Genomic DNA, 19,485 nt, shown 5'->3' with positions numbered 1-19,485 from the left:
AAACATTGAACGGAAGACAATATAAAACGATTAGAAATAACGGCTGATAATAAGGCATGCTTGCGATCCTGCAGTGCTGTTCATTTTTAAGAGGAAATTTGATCAGTATCTGGTATGAAGTAAATCATAAATAGTCATACGGCTATGTTGTGTAAACCCTTGATTTCAGAAGTGAAGGAAACAGTGTTTGTTAAACAAAAATATTACTGTATGGGGAAACTGCTTGCGTAACACAGCAATCTTAATGAATAGAAAATGAATGTGGGGGGGGGGGGAATAAAATGCCGCCCCTTTGTTCTGACAGGAAACAGGAAAAGCAACACTCCAGTGCAAAATGTACTTCTGTAGAGAAAGCTTCCTTAATGACTGTGTATGAATAAATACTATCATCTATAGCAGATTTGACTTGTTTGTAAACTGTAAAGATTAGTTCCAGTCACTGAGTATCATGTTGTTTCTCAGTACTATTGCAGGACCTGTCTACTGGTGACTCTTAATTAGCATGGCTGTAAATATATATTCTGCTCTGCATTGCAGGATTGTCTGTAGTCAGGGGCCCCTTTGTGTTAAGGCTCAGTTTCCAGAGCATGCAACAGCACTGGCTATGAATCCTTGTTAGACAAGGCTTTCCAAATATCCCCCCCCCCCCCCCTCACCTCCGTCCTGCATCAGCAAGGAAGACGTATTGCGATCAGGGTGAAAGGTTTGTGTGCATGAAGTGAGCAGCGGATAAGCCACACAAACGAGCCGACAACAGCGGTAAAGATCTCTTAAGCAAAATGCTTGTTTTAGAATTGAATGGACAATAACAAACAAGCGTGTGTCTGGCCTTGCTTGACGTCTCTCTCTCTCTCTCTCTCTCTCTCTCTCTGTCTCTCTGTCTCTCTCTCTCTCTCTCTGTCTCTCTCTCTCTCTCTCTGTCTGTCTGTCTGTCTGTCTGTCCGTCCGGATCAAGGCCAGACTAAACTGTACTGCAGCCTTTGATTATTATGTTATGAGATGATGTGTTTCCTTGTCTGCATTCTGAAGCGCTTTCTCGGTTCATTTTCAGTTATCGCGGAAAGGCTGTAATGCAACTTGGCCATTTATTTAATAGTGCCAGGTGGTTTCTGTGAACCAGGGGCAAGCAGTGACAGACACAGGCTCTGAAGGAGCTTACAGCCGGGTCTGTCCGGTCTATCGGCACATTGTTATGAATTCATGGGATGTGGACTTCATTGGAAATACAGATGAAAGTAGAGAATGCAGCATGGCTCCCTTGATACCAGTGCTGTACTGGCATAGTAGAGAAGTTTTATAATGCATTTACTTCAAAATGCAATTTTAAATAAACACGTTGCATAACAAGCCAAACACTAAGTCTGTGTGTGTGCACGTTTTTTAGAAGTCTGTCATGAATGACTTGGCGCACATTAAAATACATTACCAGCTACACTGTCTGTTTGGGTATATGTAAACCCCAACACCACCCTGCACTCGCTCATACTCTCCTTCCCTGTTCTTTTCCAGTATAAAGATGCCTTCATGAAGGCTAATCCTGGGTACAAGTGGTGTCCCACGACCAACAAGCCAGTGAAGAGCCCCTCTCCCACCGTCACAACCAGGAAGAAAGTGTGGAGCTTCCCTCCAGACCCCTCCAAGGACTGCCCTGCTGCCAAAAGAAAGGGCAAGCTGGAGGAGATGCAACAGCTTAACTTCGCTATGGCAGGTGGGTTCTCAAAATAACTGCTTGGTGACCTGCCGTGTGCCTGTTGGGTAGTCTCCATGGACAGATGTTTCCTTGGAGCATGATTTCCGTGAATGTAATATTGCGGATTCCAAACTTCTTTTTTGAGGGTGGTCTGTTTTAACAGTGCAGTCTGCGGCTAAGAGAACACCTCTTGGGAAGCAAGCAAGACGCAGTTAACCACCAGATACAATATGAATCAATAAATACATAAGTAGATATGTATTACTTGTCATGGCGCATGTGCATCAACATATGAAATGCACTGAATAAGTAAGAGAAAAGCAATAGGCAAGTGTATGTTAATAAACTGTGATAATAAAGTAACAGACACACTAACGTTAATAAACTAACTGTCAAACTAAATTAACACAACACCCCAGTACACATTAAAAAATGCTGCAGCAGCTCTAGATTTATTGTAAATTCATGTACAGGAGCAATATTCAAGACAGGCACAGCATTATTTAACAGAATGGTGAAGCAACTCACCAGAACGGGAAACACAAATTGCTTTGCAACTTGTGTCTTATTCAGGTTTTTTTCAGGAGCTCGAACAATTTCCAACTTTTTGTAGCAAGAGAAACAGCGGCGCGTTTCTGTGCTTGTTTACATGCCATTTTGTAGCGATGAGGTGCACTCGTGGAAATCCGAATACAAAACTAGACAATGAGATAACGGCGGTTCTTGAAAAGACTGAATAAACCATTTCAAGTTTGATGATGAGTTATCAGGTTACAAAACGGTACTGTATCCATTGCGCTGCAAAGAAGGTGTTCTCATAGGCGGAGTGTTCTCTTCGGAGGTGCTCCTGTACATGGAGACGACTTTACTTTCATTCACTTGTTTTTTTCTTAATGCATGCCGTTCTATGTGGTTGTGAGCAGTACCTGGATCCTAAACCCCCTGCATTGTCTGTATTTTGCACAGATCCTACACAGATGGGCGGTCTCAGCATGCTGCTGTTAGCGGGGGAGCATGCGCTGACAGCACGAGAGGTGAGACTACTGATTTAAAACTAAAATCAAAGCTGCAGTTTGTAATAGAATGGTGAGCTGTGATCACAAAATCGGAAAAGACCGGAAGTCAGGTTGCAGAGGTGAATTTGTAGAAGTGTGCATGGATATTGATGACTGTGGCAGTAGGCAGTGCTTCAAATTTGGGGAAGCTTTTGTGTAGCAGTGGACAAACCATGCTGGTGGGGATCTATAAAACTGCAGACCAGGTGCTGAAGCAGAAAGTACTGCAAGTCCATGCCTTTGACTGCGTAACATATGGGATTCAATGGAGTGTTTGTAAAATTGTGAATTTTTAATATCTGTTGAATATTGAATAAAACATGAAATAGAAGTTTCTCTTTTAAAGGAGTGGTAAGCTATCTTATCACACTTTTTTTTTTTTTTAATTATTTGCTGGAATATGCAGATATCTTGAAGTATAGATTAAAAGGTCCTGGTGCCTCATGATCCACACCAGTGGTCTATGTGCAGCCAGACCATGTAAACTACTGCTGGTTCTGAACAATGACTAAATGTGATTTACAGCCGATATGAATCCATGCTTGAAGTTACGTTTTGTTGCTCGATGTTAATGCGAATATCAACGGGACTAAGCGGTTTTTCAGTATTTCTATTATTTCTGTTACTTTCTAGTATTGGAAGATGAGAAATGTTTAAGTAAGTGTAATTTAACAACAATCAATGACATTCTGTGTGTGTTTTTTTTATTTTTTTATTTTGCAAAAATTGTCCACCAGGTGGTGCCAAAAAATTCAAACAAAATCCAACAGAAAGAGATACAGTATTCTCCACTGTAGTGTTTTTGCACACACCCACCAGAAGATGAATTAGTGGAGACTGGATCATAGAATGAAATACTAGGTGACTATTTTAGAGGAGCAAGTCTGCACTATTTAATCCTCCTTCGTAATGCAAAGAAAGCATTATTTCAGTACACCTGTGAACAGGCTCATGGGAAGCGTCCATAGCCTGATATTAATACACTACAGTGCCAGTGACGCAGCATGCTGTCATTCTTGCAAGCTGTCCTTTTGATACTATAAACCCTAAATCCTCTTATCTCTTGATTCCCTGGTAATGGTTTTTGGAGGAAAGATGTCTTATCTAAACAGGAAGGAAAGTTTCCCTGGTGAAATGGTTTTTTGTAGCTGAGCGCACACCGCTCCTTTGCCCGATTGCAGTGATCTCCTGTCACTTTGCTTTGGGTCAGACTATAATACCTGCATGACTGTCAAATGCATTCAAGATCTCCCCCCCTGTCCTGTAAGGAATTGCAATTGGGAATTGATTTTGCAAATAGAATTGGAATTGAAAACCAGGAATGGACCCGACCCTGGCTGTGACTTTCCACATATATTGTTGGTATATTTTTCTTGGTTGCAAAATACAAAAGAAAAAAGGTTTGGAATGAAAGTAGTCATGTGACCGATTAAGGTTTAGTATTTCCTGTCTCCCGTAATGGTGCCCGATGTTCAAATACCCCCACTAGTCTGTTCTATACATTGTTATTTATGTGCCTAAAGGTGCTGCTGCATGATTTTATGTTCATTATGAAATGCCATATGGGGACACCTTGACTTCAAGTGTGTATCCAGGAAGCAGAACGTATTAGTTAGTATAGAGCAAAACCTCATGTATCCATTCTTTTAAATGATATATTGTGATGCACGCCCAAAAGCACTTAGCTGCTTGCAGTCCACCAAATGTTTCTTACAGGGGATTAAATGTGAATTATAATTGATGCTGGTACATGCTTGAATACATATGTCAAGTTTTGAAATGCATGTAGTCCATCATGAATGATACAAAGTAAGGCCAGCAGTATCCTGACAGTGATACATGAAGTACATATCCTCTCATGACCTGTATATTGATATGTGTGGTATCCTGACCTTGGTATATTGTTGCATCCAAATCATAGAGTGAAACAGCTCCAGAATAGACGAGGCATCGCCAAACAGTGTTCACCAAGACCCAGGCATATATGCCTTTCGTAATCAGTGTTGTATACTGTGCTTTTTTTTAGCTCATCAAATTAATGAGAATATTTTTAGATTTGACCTATGGCAATCATGAAAGACACCCTGAGATTTTCTGCTGAACCCATTAAAAGTGTTTCCACTGATTTCCTGGTCTGCTTGTGTGTGTAATAATAGAGAGAGAGAGAGAGAGAGAGATCTTCTGCTGCATTGACCCCAGCGAGGGCGAGCTGCCAGGTGCAGTGATTTATAACCGGCTGAAGCAGGGAAGCAACTCCGTGCTCAGTTGCGCTTTAGTGCATGAGCACAAATCTGTGTGATGCATGTTCCAGCTCATGAAAGGGAGGGGAGGCTCATGGCTGTGTGTGCAAGTGCAAGGAATCCGGATCTCTTCAGTGCCCTCCCAGACACTTCATTACAGAGTGGTTTAAAAAAAAAAAAAAAAGGAAATGCCTAGAGAGATGTTTTCGGTAATCCTCCACAAATTCCATTTACTCTCTGCAAATTGGTCCTAATTACTCCTACGCACAATATTTCTATGACGGTAGGGGACTGGCAGTACAACTGTCTGCTAAAGCACCGTGGCAGGGTCTTACATGAGCAGCTGATTATTGACTTGAGCATTTGCAGCAAAGGCTGGCCTGCTTGAAATGGTTGCCTGTTTATTTTATTGATGCATTATTTGTTTGTTCACAGAAGAACAGGAGGAGGCAAATACTTCATAATCATTCCAATACAGCAGGCAGGGATTATTATTAATGTCCTGGTATGAAAGAAGGGGTGTGCTGGATCACTAAGCAGGTCACAGGGTCACTGTGTCAGTTTTGTGTATCCCTCAATCTCACATGACAGTGGCCTTTACAGAGTTTGCTTTTTGGTATGAATTTGGTACGGAGTGACCCAAAAGCGCGGGCAGCACGTCTGCGTTCTCCGTGAATGTGGGTTTCCCAGACCGGAGTCTGTCTAGCACTAGTTAGAATAGAAAGCGTCAGCAGCACATGCTCACTGACAGGAAGGCTTGGGCTGTGGAAACACAGCTTATTAAATGTGTGATCGGATACCATTTTCAGGTTGATTTGTCAACATGCTCCCCTTATGCTTTGATGCTCTATTTGCACCAGTGTTCACTGGCATTGCTATACAAAGATTATTCTATATAGAGCAAGGATGCATGTTGAACTTGCATAGGTGTATCGAGAAAAATGCTGTCAGTAGTTACAGAATTTTTTTTTATTTTTATGTATAGATCTCCTCAAGTACATTGCCTGCAGAAACCCCAGGCTCTGACAGGCGGTGTGGGAAGTCAGCACTGTTTCAGCTTGCTGAGGTAAGGACTCCTGGAACTGGTTTCAAATACAAACTGTACATCAGGTTGTCTTTTTGGCAGGAGTGTCACCATGCAGTATACTGCCCTGTGTAGAGATGACAGACAGTGTTCTTGTATGGGGAACAGTGTCCTGGGTAGAGATGACAGACAGTGTTCTTGCATGGGGAACAGTGTCCTGGGTAGAGATGACAGACAGTGTTGTTGTATGGGGAACAGTGTCCTGGGTAGCTTTTTGCTCTTCAAATTGCACCTCCTCCTATGCAAAAATAACCTGTGACACTGCTGGGTTGATTTGGGATCAGGAGGCCTCTGAACGCCAAGTAATATCTCTGCTTTCTTATAAAAATGGTCAAAAGAAAATGCAACTGTTGCAAAAGAAATCAAACAGATTATCAAATCAAACAATTAGAATTTGATAAGAATTGGAATTGATTTTAAAAAGGAATTAGAATTAGAATTGATTTTTAAAAAGGAATTAGAATTGAAAAACAGGAATTGACCCCAATCCTGTCTGTAACAGTACTTTCTGTTGTGAGAGGTGCAGTATCTTTGCTTTCCATCATCCTAAGAACAGTGCAGTGGATCAATGCAAATGCCATGTGCTCCCAGCATGCAGCCCTATTAGGCAATGCAGGAGAAGTAAAATGGGAATCAATATTAAAAAAGGCACAAGTACAGTTCTGAACCTAGCCCCTGGTCTGAGTTGTCTGTATCCAGAAGCAGGTAGTACCAGTAAATCGCTCGCTGTGAAGCCGAGTTGGTAAAAAGTGCTTGACTCAGCTCCTTTTCTTGTCCTTTCCTGCAGATTTCCTCAAGTACACCCCAATCAGAAGTAACAGAGCCTGCAAAGCACCCTGGGCAGTGCGCTCTCTTTCAGCTTGCAGAGGTGAGGTTCGAGGGGGGTGAGCGATGCAAGGCTAATCCTGCAGTGCAATGAATAATGCAGCTGGCAATTTTAAAGATATTCAAGGCCTGTCCCCCTCCCTGTTTAATTCCCATCTGCTGCTTGAATGTGATATTCTTTTAATAGTTAAAGCACACGCAAAAGACATTCGTACTACATTGAACAAATGGACAACACCCGGGTCATTACTGGGTAATAATGAACCTGCACTTACATAGTTAAATGCAGCTGTTTTTTTCTTTGAAAGCCTTTGGACATAGTTCAATGTAATTTGAGGAGCTTTATCAAAGACAGGCATATATATTCTGCTTAAAGTCAGTCTAATATTATCACTTGTAAAAGAAAAATGGAAATGACAAGTCATTCTAAAGATGCAGTGTTTACAGATATGTTGTTTTTCACTGGAGTAAAATGTGCCTGCTGATACATTAAATAAAGCAGGCCTGATTTCTGAAAGGACAGCCTGAAAGCACTGTGGCTGTGCTTGCAAATATGAAGCACACACTTGAAATGTGCAAATTGCATGACTGCTTTATTGTGTTCTCCAAATAGCATCCCTGCCATGCCTTCTGTTACATATAAAACCTGTATCTCCCTGTTGAGGGCCAGATTCAAACACAATGAGAGATACAGCAGCTTCATATGAACTTTGATAAAGGGATGATGTTGGAGTTCGGTTGGTAGGTGCTTTTGTACAAATGTCTGAGAAATGGTGCCAATGTAATTTATTCTTTTTTTTTTTTTTTTTTTTTTTTTTTTACAAATCTACAGTTTGTTGTCAACGATGACAACGTAAATTAGGAATACTACCCACCCCCCAACGTTTTTCCAAATGGTTAGCATTTTGGCAGCAGAGAAACATTTTGAACCCCAGATCTCCTCTTGTACCTCGCATTCGGACGTGCTGGACCCTTCCCATAGTGGAAAGTCATCTATGTTTGAGTTTGCTGAGGGGAGGTGAATACGCCTTGTCCTTTTCCATTTAGTCTCATTTAAACATGAAGGCTGATTCTTTCTTTTGTTTTTATTGGCGCCACTTCTTTCCTTTTTTTGTTCCATTTCTTTAAAACTATTGTCCTTTTTGCAAGGGAAGTCCTGCGAGGGAGACTCATTTGCATATTATTGCAGTTAATGCAACTGAATGTAATTTGCAATCCACATGCACAGGGTTGTGATCTGAACTTGCAATGTAAAATGACAAAACTCTGAGCTCATTTAGTCCCTTAGAAACCCCTGCTCCTCCTCCAACAGCTGTTTGCAGTCACACAGTCACATAATAGCACAAAAACAGATGGGGGTGATGATTTTGTATCCAACAGGTGATATTCCAAGTGCTTTGTAATGAGTTTAAGGGCAGGCAGTGATCAGTGAAAGCAGTTCTTTTGGTTAAAGCTACAGTGCCTTGGCTGACCTTTTAAAGTTGTGTCGGCTGAACTGCTCCCATTTATTGATAAAGTTTTGCTGCTGTAATAAAAGGATCTTTTAAAAGAATTACCGAACAGAAAGTGACGTGATCTGCTGTGTGTTGTGCTCTGAATGCAGATATCTTCCAATACATCCCGGGCAGGAGCCACCGACTCCTCGAAGCCGTGTGAGAAGTCCCCATTGTTTCAGCTGGCAGAGGTAAGGGAATCCTTTTTAAATGTAGCTTTGCTTCCTGATCAGGGACGGAACGCGAGTTTGTGAGTGTCAGTTATAACACTGTTGCTTGTATTGTGGAGTGATGTAGTGGTAAGCTGGTTTCAAAGGGGAGGGCAACTTGCGACCCTAATTAAAAAAAATATATATATATATATATATATATATATATATATATATATATAATATTTGGGGCACATGAACAAACTGGACTGTCTACAAGATCTGCATTCTAAAGTACAGTGCAGAGAAAGCTAACCTAGTGAGGGTTTAGAAACTGTATGACTGTTGGTGCTTTTGGTCAGGTAGACCTGTGATTATAGGGCTGGACAGCTGGCAATAGCGATCCCAAAGCAGCATTGCCTTGAAGACAAATGAAGGTACCCAGCTGACCGTTGCGCAGACTGTATGGTGGGAACGTGACAGTTGACAGAGCTTGGTTAGCTGTTGAGATCAATCGCCACCTCTTGTCTCTGTGTCCGTCCCTGCGCTTAGCACAGAGGCAAGGAGTAAAGCTGAGGGCTACTTCAGCTGTGATGCAAGGAACTATTCATGAGGTTTAATTGCATCCCAAAAGATCCTAAAACAAACAGATTTAAATCGCCTCGCAGGCAAGTTGAGTTTTACTGTGTAGTAGAATTCAGTGCTGCCTGTTTACAGGTACTGCATTCTCCCATATGTTAACCTGCTCTGCACGCTTCCTTGTGTCACTCGGAGCAATGGATGCTCCTGCTGTTACTTTCAGAAGTAAGATGATGTTCTTCATGTATTCAAGCTCTGTTACAGGATGAGCAACCATTTAAAAGAAGGAAACCATGATTTTTTGTGAACAAAATATTGTATTGCTTTTTTGAAAATGGATGTTTATACAGAAAGTAAATTCATTACATTATGTATTTTGAGTGTATATAATACAGCTGTCGTCTTGCAGTAATGTAAGACCATATCTCATTGATTTGAAATCTTTTGAGAACTCCTTCATTCCTGTTCATATGTATACGTATTATCTGTATCCAGCCACTAGGATATATATATATATATATATATATATATATATATATATATATATATATATATATATATATATATATATTATATATATAATGTAAACGAGCGGCCCTACTCGGGTTCGTTGCCCCTTTTAAGAATACGACCCAGCACAACAGAAGTGGATTTTTCAAGCGCTGACGCGCTATTTTTTAATGAACACAAAATAAAACAAATACAAAATCAAAATAAACACCTAACTCCTCTTGGAGCACTAACTCAACTTTCAGGAACCCACTGCCTAACATGGGACAGCTAAGCTGTTTTCCCGTCCTTACAAAAACACCGGTTTGGCACCGCACTTACTTTTTTTTTTTTTTTTTTTTTTTTACTCTGGCTACTCGGAGACAGCGCACCTCTTCTGCCTCCTTCTACTCAGCAGCCTCGAGCAGACTGCCTGCTCTCCTTTTAAACCCCGCACCTGGATCGAATTCCCCCAATAACGCCCAGGTGCGGATGATAATTAATAATAAAACAATTAAACTAAACAATAAAACAATTAGCAAACTAAATGAAACAATAAAGCAATACAATCAAACAATTAACAAAAGGTGCATTCTCACATGTTTCTCTCGCAGGGAGGTTTTAACCCCCTCCCTGCTGTCTCTCACAACCTGCTATCTTACTATATATATATATATATATATATATATAATACAGTTTGTGTAGCTAAATTATTCATCTAACGGGTAACCTTTTGATATTTATATACTCCATTGCTTTTGAGCAACATTTTGCAACAATGATTTTTAAAGTTATATGGGACTTTATACCTTTTAAGTGTGCGTGAAGGGCTGTCTAAAATAATGAGTCACAGGCTCAATAATGCGGCCGAAATAAAGGAAGCGGACGTATTGATAAGTACGTGTGTACCAGGCAGCACGCAGTGATGAATGTGGATGGGTGGTGTTTCGGAGGGAGCTGTTGACCATGCCACCTTCAGGTTTCCAGGGAAATGCCTTCATGCAGTGATATGCTGTACAGTACAAGCCCCTGATGCCTTGCTTTCTGGTGCAGATCTCTTCGAGTACGTCTCATTCCATTGTCCCTGAAGCGAAGCCGTGTGGCCAGTCAGCACTCTTCCAGCTTGCGGAGGTAAGCTATTATGAACCGGCTCATAGAGGTCCTGGCATGTCTGTTTCTTACCTCTTTATCTCCTCCATTCATTGCGTGACACTTAACTCCTGTATTACAAGTCAACTGAGATGTTTGTGTGATTTCTATTTGATGCTTAACAATGAAGAGGTATCCTTCTACAGCGATGACCTTCGACTGTGACACCTAGTGGCCTGATACTGTAACTACAGTACTACACAATAATAAAAAAAGAGATTTTTCAACGTAAAAACGGATATAAAACCAAGTCTAGTAAACAAATGTTTTGGTGAGTGCCTTCAGCAGTTTTTATGTTTTATTTAAAATTTTATGATCTTGTATTTTTAATTGAGTGTTTTTTGAAGTTATTAATGATTTAATATTTAATCCTTCAGTGTAGTCAATCTGATAATATAAGTTGAGACTGGCACTGTTAAGAGAATGACACTGCATTTCATGTCTTTAAAAACTAGAGTTCACATTTGTGTAAATAACTCATGCTGATCCTGTTTTTAGATTGTAAACACTGCCACCTGCTGGCAGCAGGCAGCGTCTCCTATTTGATTTAGCCCACAGGTGATTACATCATTTTAGTGCTATAATACACCAAAAAGTAGCTTTTTTTTTTTTTTCTTTAAGTAATTTAATTCAAGGTCTCTTAAGCACTCTCAGTAGGTTTGCTTCTTAGTTTTATAACAGTAACACCATTTTTTCTCATTTAAAAAAAAAAGTTAATTAAAGACTGGCCCAATATATTTGATTGCTGAGGAAGACTGGAAAGACAGAAGGTTTTGTTTTTAGACTGCAGAGCTTGGTAATGGTTTCATACCTTTGCTTGAGTCTCGTTTAGTTTCAGTTTTCAAATCCTTGTAAAGGTATAGTCGGGGTTTTACACTTTGTCTGTTTAACTGCACCTTTCGAATCGCTAAGCTTGAAATTTTTAGCTTTTGGGTTTTCATTTCATTATGTAACACTATAGCTTATGCTTGTTAATATACAGCACTATTCTCATTAATGCAGGTTTCTATAGCAACATTAGTATTTCCTTGCTGTACTCAGGCCTATGACGGGTACTGTACATATAGGGGGGAATAAAGCTAATCTTAAGTTCCATTTATTATCTAAATATCATGCAAATGATAGAACACAACATATTGGCTTTAAATGTACAACGGAAGTGATCTTGTCCTTTTTATTGCAGATGTGTCTGGCGTCTGAAGGAGTGGAAATTGAAAGCTGTGCCAAAGCGCCAGAGAGCACCCCGCTCCCAGAAGCCTCTGCTCTAGGTGACGGTTCAGCGGGCAGCAAAGCAGGGACCGACAGCAAGCTGCAGAGCTGTGAAACTCCGGATGAGCCGGGACAACTACCACCGCCATCCTCCTCATCTTCATCTTCATCTTCATCCTCCGCCTCCTCCACCCCCACTGACGCCAGCCCGCCGGCGTTTGGCAAAGCAGAGAAAGTGAAAAAGAAGAAGAAAAAAGACAGGCCGGAGACTCCAAAAACCGAGAAGACCACGCACAAAAAGACCTGCAAGAAGCGCCAGTCGTCCGAGTCCGACCTGGAGAGCGTCATTTACACGATTGAGGCGGTCGCCAAGGGAGACTGGGGGAGCGCAGAAGAGGAGACCCCCCGAAAGAAGACAGGCTGCCCATCTAGCGACAAGAGAACCCTATCTGATTCATCCCCACCGAAGAAGAAGTTGAAGCCCAAAGTGAAGCAGCTGCAGAAAACTAAAGAGCACGAGTCGACCGAAGACTCGAAGCCGCCCCACTTGGATTTGGATTCCATCAGCACCGATGTGATTTTGGCAGCAAAGGTTGAGGAGACTAGTATAAAGAAAGAGGCACTCGCCGTTCCCGAGGAAGAGCCCGCCCCGAGCCCCCCATCAGGGCACGTCGAAGCCGAGGAGAAGGACGGCCACGCAAAGGCAGAAACCTGCGGATCCAGAAAGTCCGAGAGGACCTGCAAAGGCGCTCTGTACAAGACTCTTGTGTCGGAGGGAATGCTGACATCACTGCGGGCTAACGTAGACAGGGGTGAGTGAAAGTTGAACTCCCTCCTAAACGAGTTAATAAAAATAAATACTTTCCTTATTACACCTGTGGACATTTCTCATAGTTCTAATGAGTTAAGAGCAAAACACAAGTGCTCAAGTCATTTCTATAGTGTTTGTTTTAAACATAATGCTTGGAAACCATACTGTAAGCTGTTATTGAGCTGCCCAGTTTATGCAGCAGGTAAACAAACTACCTCACTGGCTAACAAGAGAAAGACAGGAGAGAGTTTCTGTAAGCAGGTCTTTCAGAAGACCTTCATCTTTTAAGTAACCTCCTGATGCAGCACTTGTTTTAGATGGCATATCTCCTCGGTGCTGGGCTGTGGTCTTTGTGCTGGGTTATGTTAGGGGTGGTATATATTAGTTTATCTCTGCATTGTCCTGTGTTCTGCTGTGCAGGTAAGAGGGGCTCTGGCAGAGGCAGTATCTCCGATCAGGAGGGTTGCTGGACTGATGACAGCTGGACGTTTTCACAGACTGGGAGCAGCAACCCCAAGAAGCTAAAGAAATCTAAATCTAAAGAGGAATCTGTACTTGGGTGAGCCTTGACTGAACACTGATCTTATCTTTTCATGCCTTGCTTAAAACTGCTGGTTTTCGTCCACTTTTTTTTTTTTTTTTTTTAACTTTTAATACACATTTGCATGTAACTTCTATACAGGACTGCATGAAAACATGCTCATAGGGGACCACTGTTCAGGCCTGTATGTGCACATCACCTGGTTAATTAGGTATGAGCTGCTTTAATGCTGTGTTTGAGCTCTTGACTAATTCAGTCACCATCATATCGGTCATGATGAGCCCTATGGCAGTTGTATGGCTCGTTATAGTGTCTTTGTGTTCCCTCGGCTTTACAAAATTCTTCGACATTTTCCCCCTGGAGTAGAAGTTAAAGTTAGACATTGCTTGTCTTGTTCTCAGTAGTTTAGGGAAGCTGGAAGAAGAATTTGAAAAGAAATTCAACAGCCTGCCGCAGTACAGCCCTCTGACCTTCGACCGCAAGAACATCACGACCACCACAAACAAGAAGAAAAGCAGCGGGAACGGGGCGTCCGAGCAGCAGAGACCAAACAAAGGGGGTGAGCCGAGAGCCTGCGCTTTCATTGCTGTAATAATGTACAAATTGTTACATTTCAGCAGTAAGCCACGACAGAGTGGGCGTTGTGGTCCTATAATTGCTTGCCTCGGTGCGTTGCGACATCAGGAAGATTGATATGTACGTTTTGTACAATTCTGTGTCATTAGTAAAAAAAACTGTGTGCATTTTTAAAGTTGTTGACCCAGCCACGCTTTGATCTTGCATTGCTGTCCCTCTAATGGACAGCTGTGACAACTCCCATTGTAATGAATAGAACAACAGTTATAGCCATGTTATAATGTAGACTGTGGAAGAGCATTAATGGGTTTTAGTGATAAGACAGGACCCTTATTTGAAATGGGGTATCTTACGATGTTTAAGGAATGGCAAGGTAAAGATTACACATCCAGCATCATTTATTTTTTTTTCTTTTGGTCAGGTTCATCTCCGTCACAGAAAAAGAATTTATTTCACAAAATCGTCAACAAGTATAAGCACAAAAAGGAGAAACCCACCACGTTGGATAAAGGTATTCAAGTCGAAGTTGAACTTTCTTCTGTGCTAGCTGAATTCTTTGAAAAGTTTAAGGGCCCAAGTCTGTTAGTTGTGTGTTTTTTTTTTGTTTTGTTTTTGTTTTTTTGTTTTTTTTTTCTTGAAGAAGCAGGGAAAATTACAAATGTGTGCAAAAAAAATTTAAAAGTAAAATGTGGAGCACAGTGTTTCACAATTTGGTCATGTAAAACTGTTTGATCATAGCATTTTTTTTATATCTAAAACATACCACAACCTTTTAATCTTGTACTACCATCTTGGGGCTGGTGAGTACAGCCAAATGGTGCCTAATCAGTCCCAAGGAGTGTCCAAGTCAATATCACCAGGCATCATTCCCTCCTCTTTTCTTTCAGCCATAGTATCCCAAGACACAAGCCCGACTGAGGCTGCCCAGAAAACAAAGGCTTCAGTGCCGTCAAACCCCCTCCTTCCAGAGCCAGCAGCAGGAGAGGGAGAGCCTCTGGTGGGCAGCCAGAAGAGGAAGGCAAGGAAGAAGAAAATCACTCACCTGGTGCGCAGCGCGGACGGGGGGGTGTCCCTTGCAGAAGGTAAGGCATTGTGTTTGAAAGGCAGGTGAAAGTGCAGCCAGTCACACCAGGACTAAGTGATGGGTGAGACTGCCTGTTACTCACCTTGTAAAGGCACTGCTGCGTGGAGGGCCGTGGGAGTTAACTGATCTGAATCCCAGTCTTGACATGGTGACCTTGGCTGTGAGGCTCAAAGGGAGCTTTGACTTTGCCTTCACTGGGCTGGGAAATTGGCTTCATATCAGGAATCAAGGACGTCCGTTGATCTGGCTAGCAGTGTAGAAATTGGGCACAAAATTCAAACCTGTACGTCTGTTCAGTTGTTACAGCCCTGTGATCCAGTCCTGACAAGTGACAAGGACTGGATTGAATAGTCTATGCAGAAGTGGTCTGATTTTGACTTTTTTTTTTTCTTTTGTCTCTTTTGAAAGAAAGGTATAACATAAAACCACAGGGTGGCACTGTGCAATAAATTAAATCTCATTTGAGATTAAAGAAGGTTCATGTAAAACTCAATTGATTTACATTTGTTGTATTTGTTATTCATTTACTGAATGATAACTACTGTATTACTAAAGATCTGAATCATACAGGACTAATGCAGTATGTGAACTGTATAGAAATGTACAGCTCTGGCCAAGCGTTTTACATCACCTAGAATTTTAAGACTGTGACATCATTTAATAAAAATAAAAATAAAAAATAACATAATTTAGGTATTTTAATTAACATTGTGGAATCAAAGAAACTACAAAATTACATCACAAAAGTCTACCGGAAGCTATAAAGGTGTAACAGTATTTCATGTTGGATTTCAAACATTTTTAATTGTCAGGTTTTCATTAAGTATATGGGGAAACTACAAAGAGGTATGTAATTCAATATATTAACGTAATATTATTCATCAGGTTTCATTCGATTTTATAAAGCAAAATGAGTTTGTTCTATTGGCTGATGCAAAACTTTTTTAGCCATAGCGGTAAGCAGAGCTCTCCACAGCACCTTCGACTGAAAGTCTGCAGTGTGCTTCATGTTGACGTTTCTGAAGTCTAAATCCTACCTGGGTTTTATGTTTCTGTGAATAGGAGACCGAGCTGGGGAACTGTTACAGGACCATGAGGAGAAGCCATTCAACCAAGAGACTTTATGCAACGAGGACCGAGGGAGCTGCAGAGACACGCAGGCCCATTCAGAGTGCAGTATTACAGCAGACATGCCAAGTGTGTCTCCTATCCCAGCCTTCTTCAGCCTAGCTGCACTGGCAGAGGTGGCGGCAATGGAGAATGTGCACAGGTAAGCCTTGAATATAACCAATCGGATAAAGCACCTGTGTGGTGCCAGATAGCCTTTTATAACTCTCCACTGGAGTGATTTTAAAGGCTTATTTAGTAAACTGTATCTTTTTGGTTTTTCTCTGTTGCTTCAGTTTTATTTTCCACGAGGTCCCCCCTCCCCTATTGCCCCACAAACAATGTCTTGCATTCACTAGTGAGTCCGAAATAGCTGCTTGTCTCCCGCCAGGAAGATTTACTGTATCACACAAAATAAAATTCACCACATTACCTTTTAAACGACTGACAATCCCTCTGCAATTGAAGCGCATACACGTTTATCATTGCAGGCACCCTTCAAATTGGGGATTACCACGAGCTAATCACATCCTTTGGGGGGATCACATCCCTTAAGGTCTTCCTGTTTGATGTTAATGTGCTCCCTGTCATGCCTTGCAGCTCAGTGTGAAGTGTTTTCACTTCATGTCGGTTCCAGCTTTCGGCCAGTGGGCAAGGGCCTCTGAAATTACTCCTCAGAAACCACTGGAGGAGACGTGACTCTCAGTTATCCATGACTAATGAAACACTCCATAGCGCTGAATTAAGAAATACTAAAAGAAACTAAAATTCAACGACAAACGTTTTGACCAGAAGCCGTTGTCAGTGTCTTCGAATAGACATTGAAATGTCCATTTAAAAGACATTGAAAAGGACTTCTAGTCAAAATGTTTGCCATTTGAATTTCAGTTGGATTTATTATTTCTTAGTAACATATATATATATATATATAAATATATATATATATAAATATATATATATATATATATATATATATATATATATATAACCTGCACAATATAGCCTTAACATTGTTATGGGTTGCTGTAGCTTCAAGTAGTCAGAAGCAGTTAATAAGTTTAGCAATCCAGTCTGCATCTTGTTGTTTACTCATATTTAACGGAGATGCTAACTAAGGTTTTAAAATCTACTTTCCTACCTATTATTAGCACTAGCTATATCATTGCCTTTTCTAGTCTTGAAGATCTGTTGGTCCTTTGCTTGTTTTTCTTTACTTTTTGAAGTGGGATATGCAGATATTTGAAGTAGAACACTATACACGGTAAGCAGCTCATTTGCATACCTTTTTTAGATTAACAAAAAAACTATTGAATATCCCAGAGATTTTCAGCACAGTAAAAGTGGGCAGTTGATCATGCTAATAAAGCTGATTTGAAGGAGGGGTTAGAAGCTGGTTGTTTAGCACTTCTTTAAAGAGGAACCTGTTACAAGTCTGTCTTCTGCAATGCCACTCTTCCATTTCTCCAGATGTACTTTCAAACCCTCATTCAGTTGTGTGTCCGTTCCCATAACGCTGTTGATGTTATTTTTATTACAGGAAGCAGCACACGGTACCCATGCAACGGGAAGGCACACCGAGCGACATGGCCCAAACCCCAGTGCTCATTTCCTGTGCAGACCAGTGAAGGCATACCCTTTAAAATCAAAACAAAAACAAACAAACAAACTGTGTGCTTTTCTGTTTTTGAATCCCCTTCCCAAGTCCTGACTATGGAAGGCCCGTGTGGGATTTTGTCCTGAGCGACTTCAGTTCAGCTTGTGTGTTCGGGGGAGTCGATTTTAACACCACGGGGACTGGACCTCCTGTAGCTGGTCCCAGATCTTAGCTTGCCACCCGATGGCTGTAACAGGTTAGCAGATAACTGCTGTGTGCTGAGAAGGCTGCCTTTTTTATGGTCAAGTGTTGTAACAAAAGTGCATTTTTTATTTTATTTATTTTTTTTTTTTACTTGGCTTTCTGTTTTTTCTTAAATGAACACAGTAAGTTATTTACTCAAGGTGTCTCATCTTGAGTGGGATCCATCCCTAGTGAAGCGTCATGCACAGGATTGCACAGCAGGAAGGTGGCTTCAATCACGGTTAAACACAGTAACCCTTATAAAGACACGGCTGAAATTGTGTGGTAAACCAACAATTAAATAAAAAGAAAGGTGGGTTGAAGAACCTCTATTCATGATAAGTTTGAGTTGGGTTTTCATTGTACAGTGTAAAACGAGGCGAGCAATCATGTTGGTGGTCTTCTGTACGTTTTGCTCCGAGCTCAGATCGATAGATCCTCCTTTTATCAGTCTACTAGATAAGAAGTCTACTAGGCAAGGTGAATGGAACCGGCCCTTTCTATAGCCATCGCCAGCAAGGCCTTTATGCAATCGTGCTTTTAAAGTTTTCTTTTTATCACGCTGGAAATGCAAAGGTGCTTCCTTGGCCAAGTCTCCACGCTTCTTGTGTCCGACTCGTCTGGTAATGTAATGGGATTGGTCCAGATGATCCAGTCAGCATGCAAGAGTACGGTCTGATTTCACACCGTAGAACATCAATACACGTGTTGTATCTGAGTATTAGTAAAATGTTCAGTTTAAACAATGACTTTGAAATACTTGAAAAATGAAACAAATGCATTTTTATGCCGACACTTGACCATATAGAACAGTAGCATTTGAAAAGCTAGTGTGAATGTGTGATGCTAGTTTTCTATGCTGCTCACCGGAAGTTAAATAGCATAGACACACTGCACTCCTTTCTAGCTGGAAATGCTTGTGCTTGTCTTGTTTTATTTTATTTTTTTGTTTCTTGTTTTGTTCTGAGAACCGTTCACAAATTTCCATTTGGATTGATCCTCAGTGTTTGTTAAAGTTTATAACATGTACTGTTACCGTCAAGACCATTTTAATTTGTGATATGAATGATTATTGATGAATTCTTATTCAGTTTTTATGACACTGGAACAATAAGACATTAATTCCCAGTCCATGTGTCTGTTACCATTCTAAACCCATTGTATATTATTTATGAATCATTTTAATCTTTGCTTGTACATATAGAGCTTGTGGATGAATGTACCATTATTAATTGGGTTGGGTTCTACGCAGTGGTAAAGCATGGCCTCATTCTTTTAAAGAGCAGACTTTTTATCGGGCATTGTTATTGCTGAAGTGTTGCGCTTGGGTTTGTGGTTACAAAGTAGGCCAACACAGCACACTTCTGTTTGTTGTCCTATTGCAAAGTCAGACTGAGATACTGTGTGTTATTGCCCTTAGCTTTTTGAAAATGTCTCTCTTATCGCTGGGGGTGCTTCAAAGTTAAATATACTGTCTAATGTCAAAGATGTTCCTACTACAAAAAAAAAAGATCAATTCTACTTCCCTTTTTGAAATCTCCTTTACCTTGGGAAGAAAGGTTGACTG

General features: G+C 40.9%; 1 protein-coding gene across 5 annotated transcripts in view; it reads left to right on the top strand.

Moving 5' to 3' along the window:
* LOC117407504 (HMG box transcription factor BBX-like) overlaps positions 1-19,485 on the top strand; it is a 39,767-nt gene that overhangs the window by 19,350 nt on the left and 932 nt on the right. For 4 of the 5 annotated variants that reach the window (XM_059028183.1, XM_059028182.1, XM_059028184.1 and 1 more), the window contains exons 5-17: positions 1,510-1,708; positions 2,657-2,724; positions 5,971-6,051; positions 6,857-6,937; positions 8,498-8,578; positions 10,658-10,735; positions 11,937-12,774; positions 13,194-13,332; positions 13,716-13,873; positions 14,312-14,401; positions 14,778-14,972; positions 16,037-16,244; positions 17,619-19,485. The exon at positions 17,619-19,485 is cut by the window's right edge and continues 932 nt beyond it. In XM_059028183.1, coding sequence (XP_058884166.1) covers positions 1,510-1,708; positions 2,657-2,724; positions 5,971-6,051; positions 6,857-6,937; positions 8,498-8,578; positions 10,658-10,735; positions 11,937-12,774; positions 13,194-13,332; positions 13,716-13,873; positions 14,312-14,401; positions 14,778-14,972; positions 16,037-16,244; positions 17,619-17,706 — 2,304 coding nt within the window. In that variant the 3' untranslated portion in view covers positions 17,707-19,485. The remainder of the gene's footprint in view (positions 1-1,509; positions 1,709-2,656; positions 2,725-5,970; positions 6,052-6,856; positions 6,938-8,497; positions 8,579-10,657; positions 10,736-11,936; positions 12,775-13,193; positions 13,333-13,715; positions 13,874-14,311; positions 14,402-14,777; positions 14,973-16,036; positions 16,245-17,618) is intronic. The other variant, XM_059028186.1, reaches the window with a different exon arrangement.

Source organism: Acipenser ruthenus, chromosome 8 (genome assembly GCF_902713425.1).
Source record: "Acipenser ruthenus chromosome 8, fAciRut3.2 maternal haplotype, whole genome shotgun sequence".
NCBI lineage: Eukaryota > Metazoa > Chordata > Actinopteri > Acipenseriformes > Acipenseridae > Acipenser > Acipenser ruthenus.
This window is presented reverse-complemented; position numbering and strand designations above follow the sequence as displayed.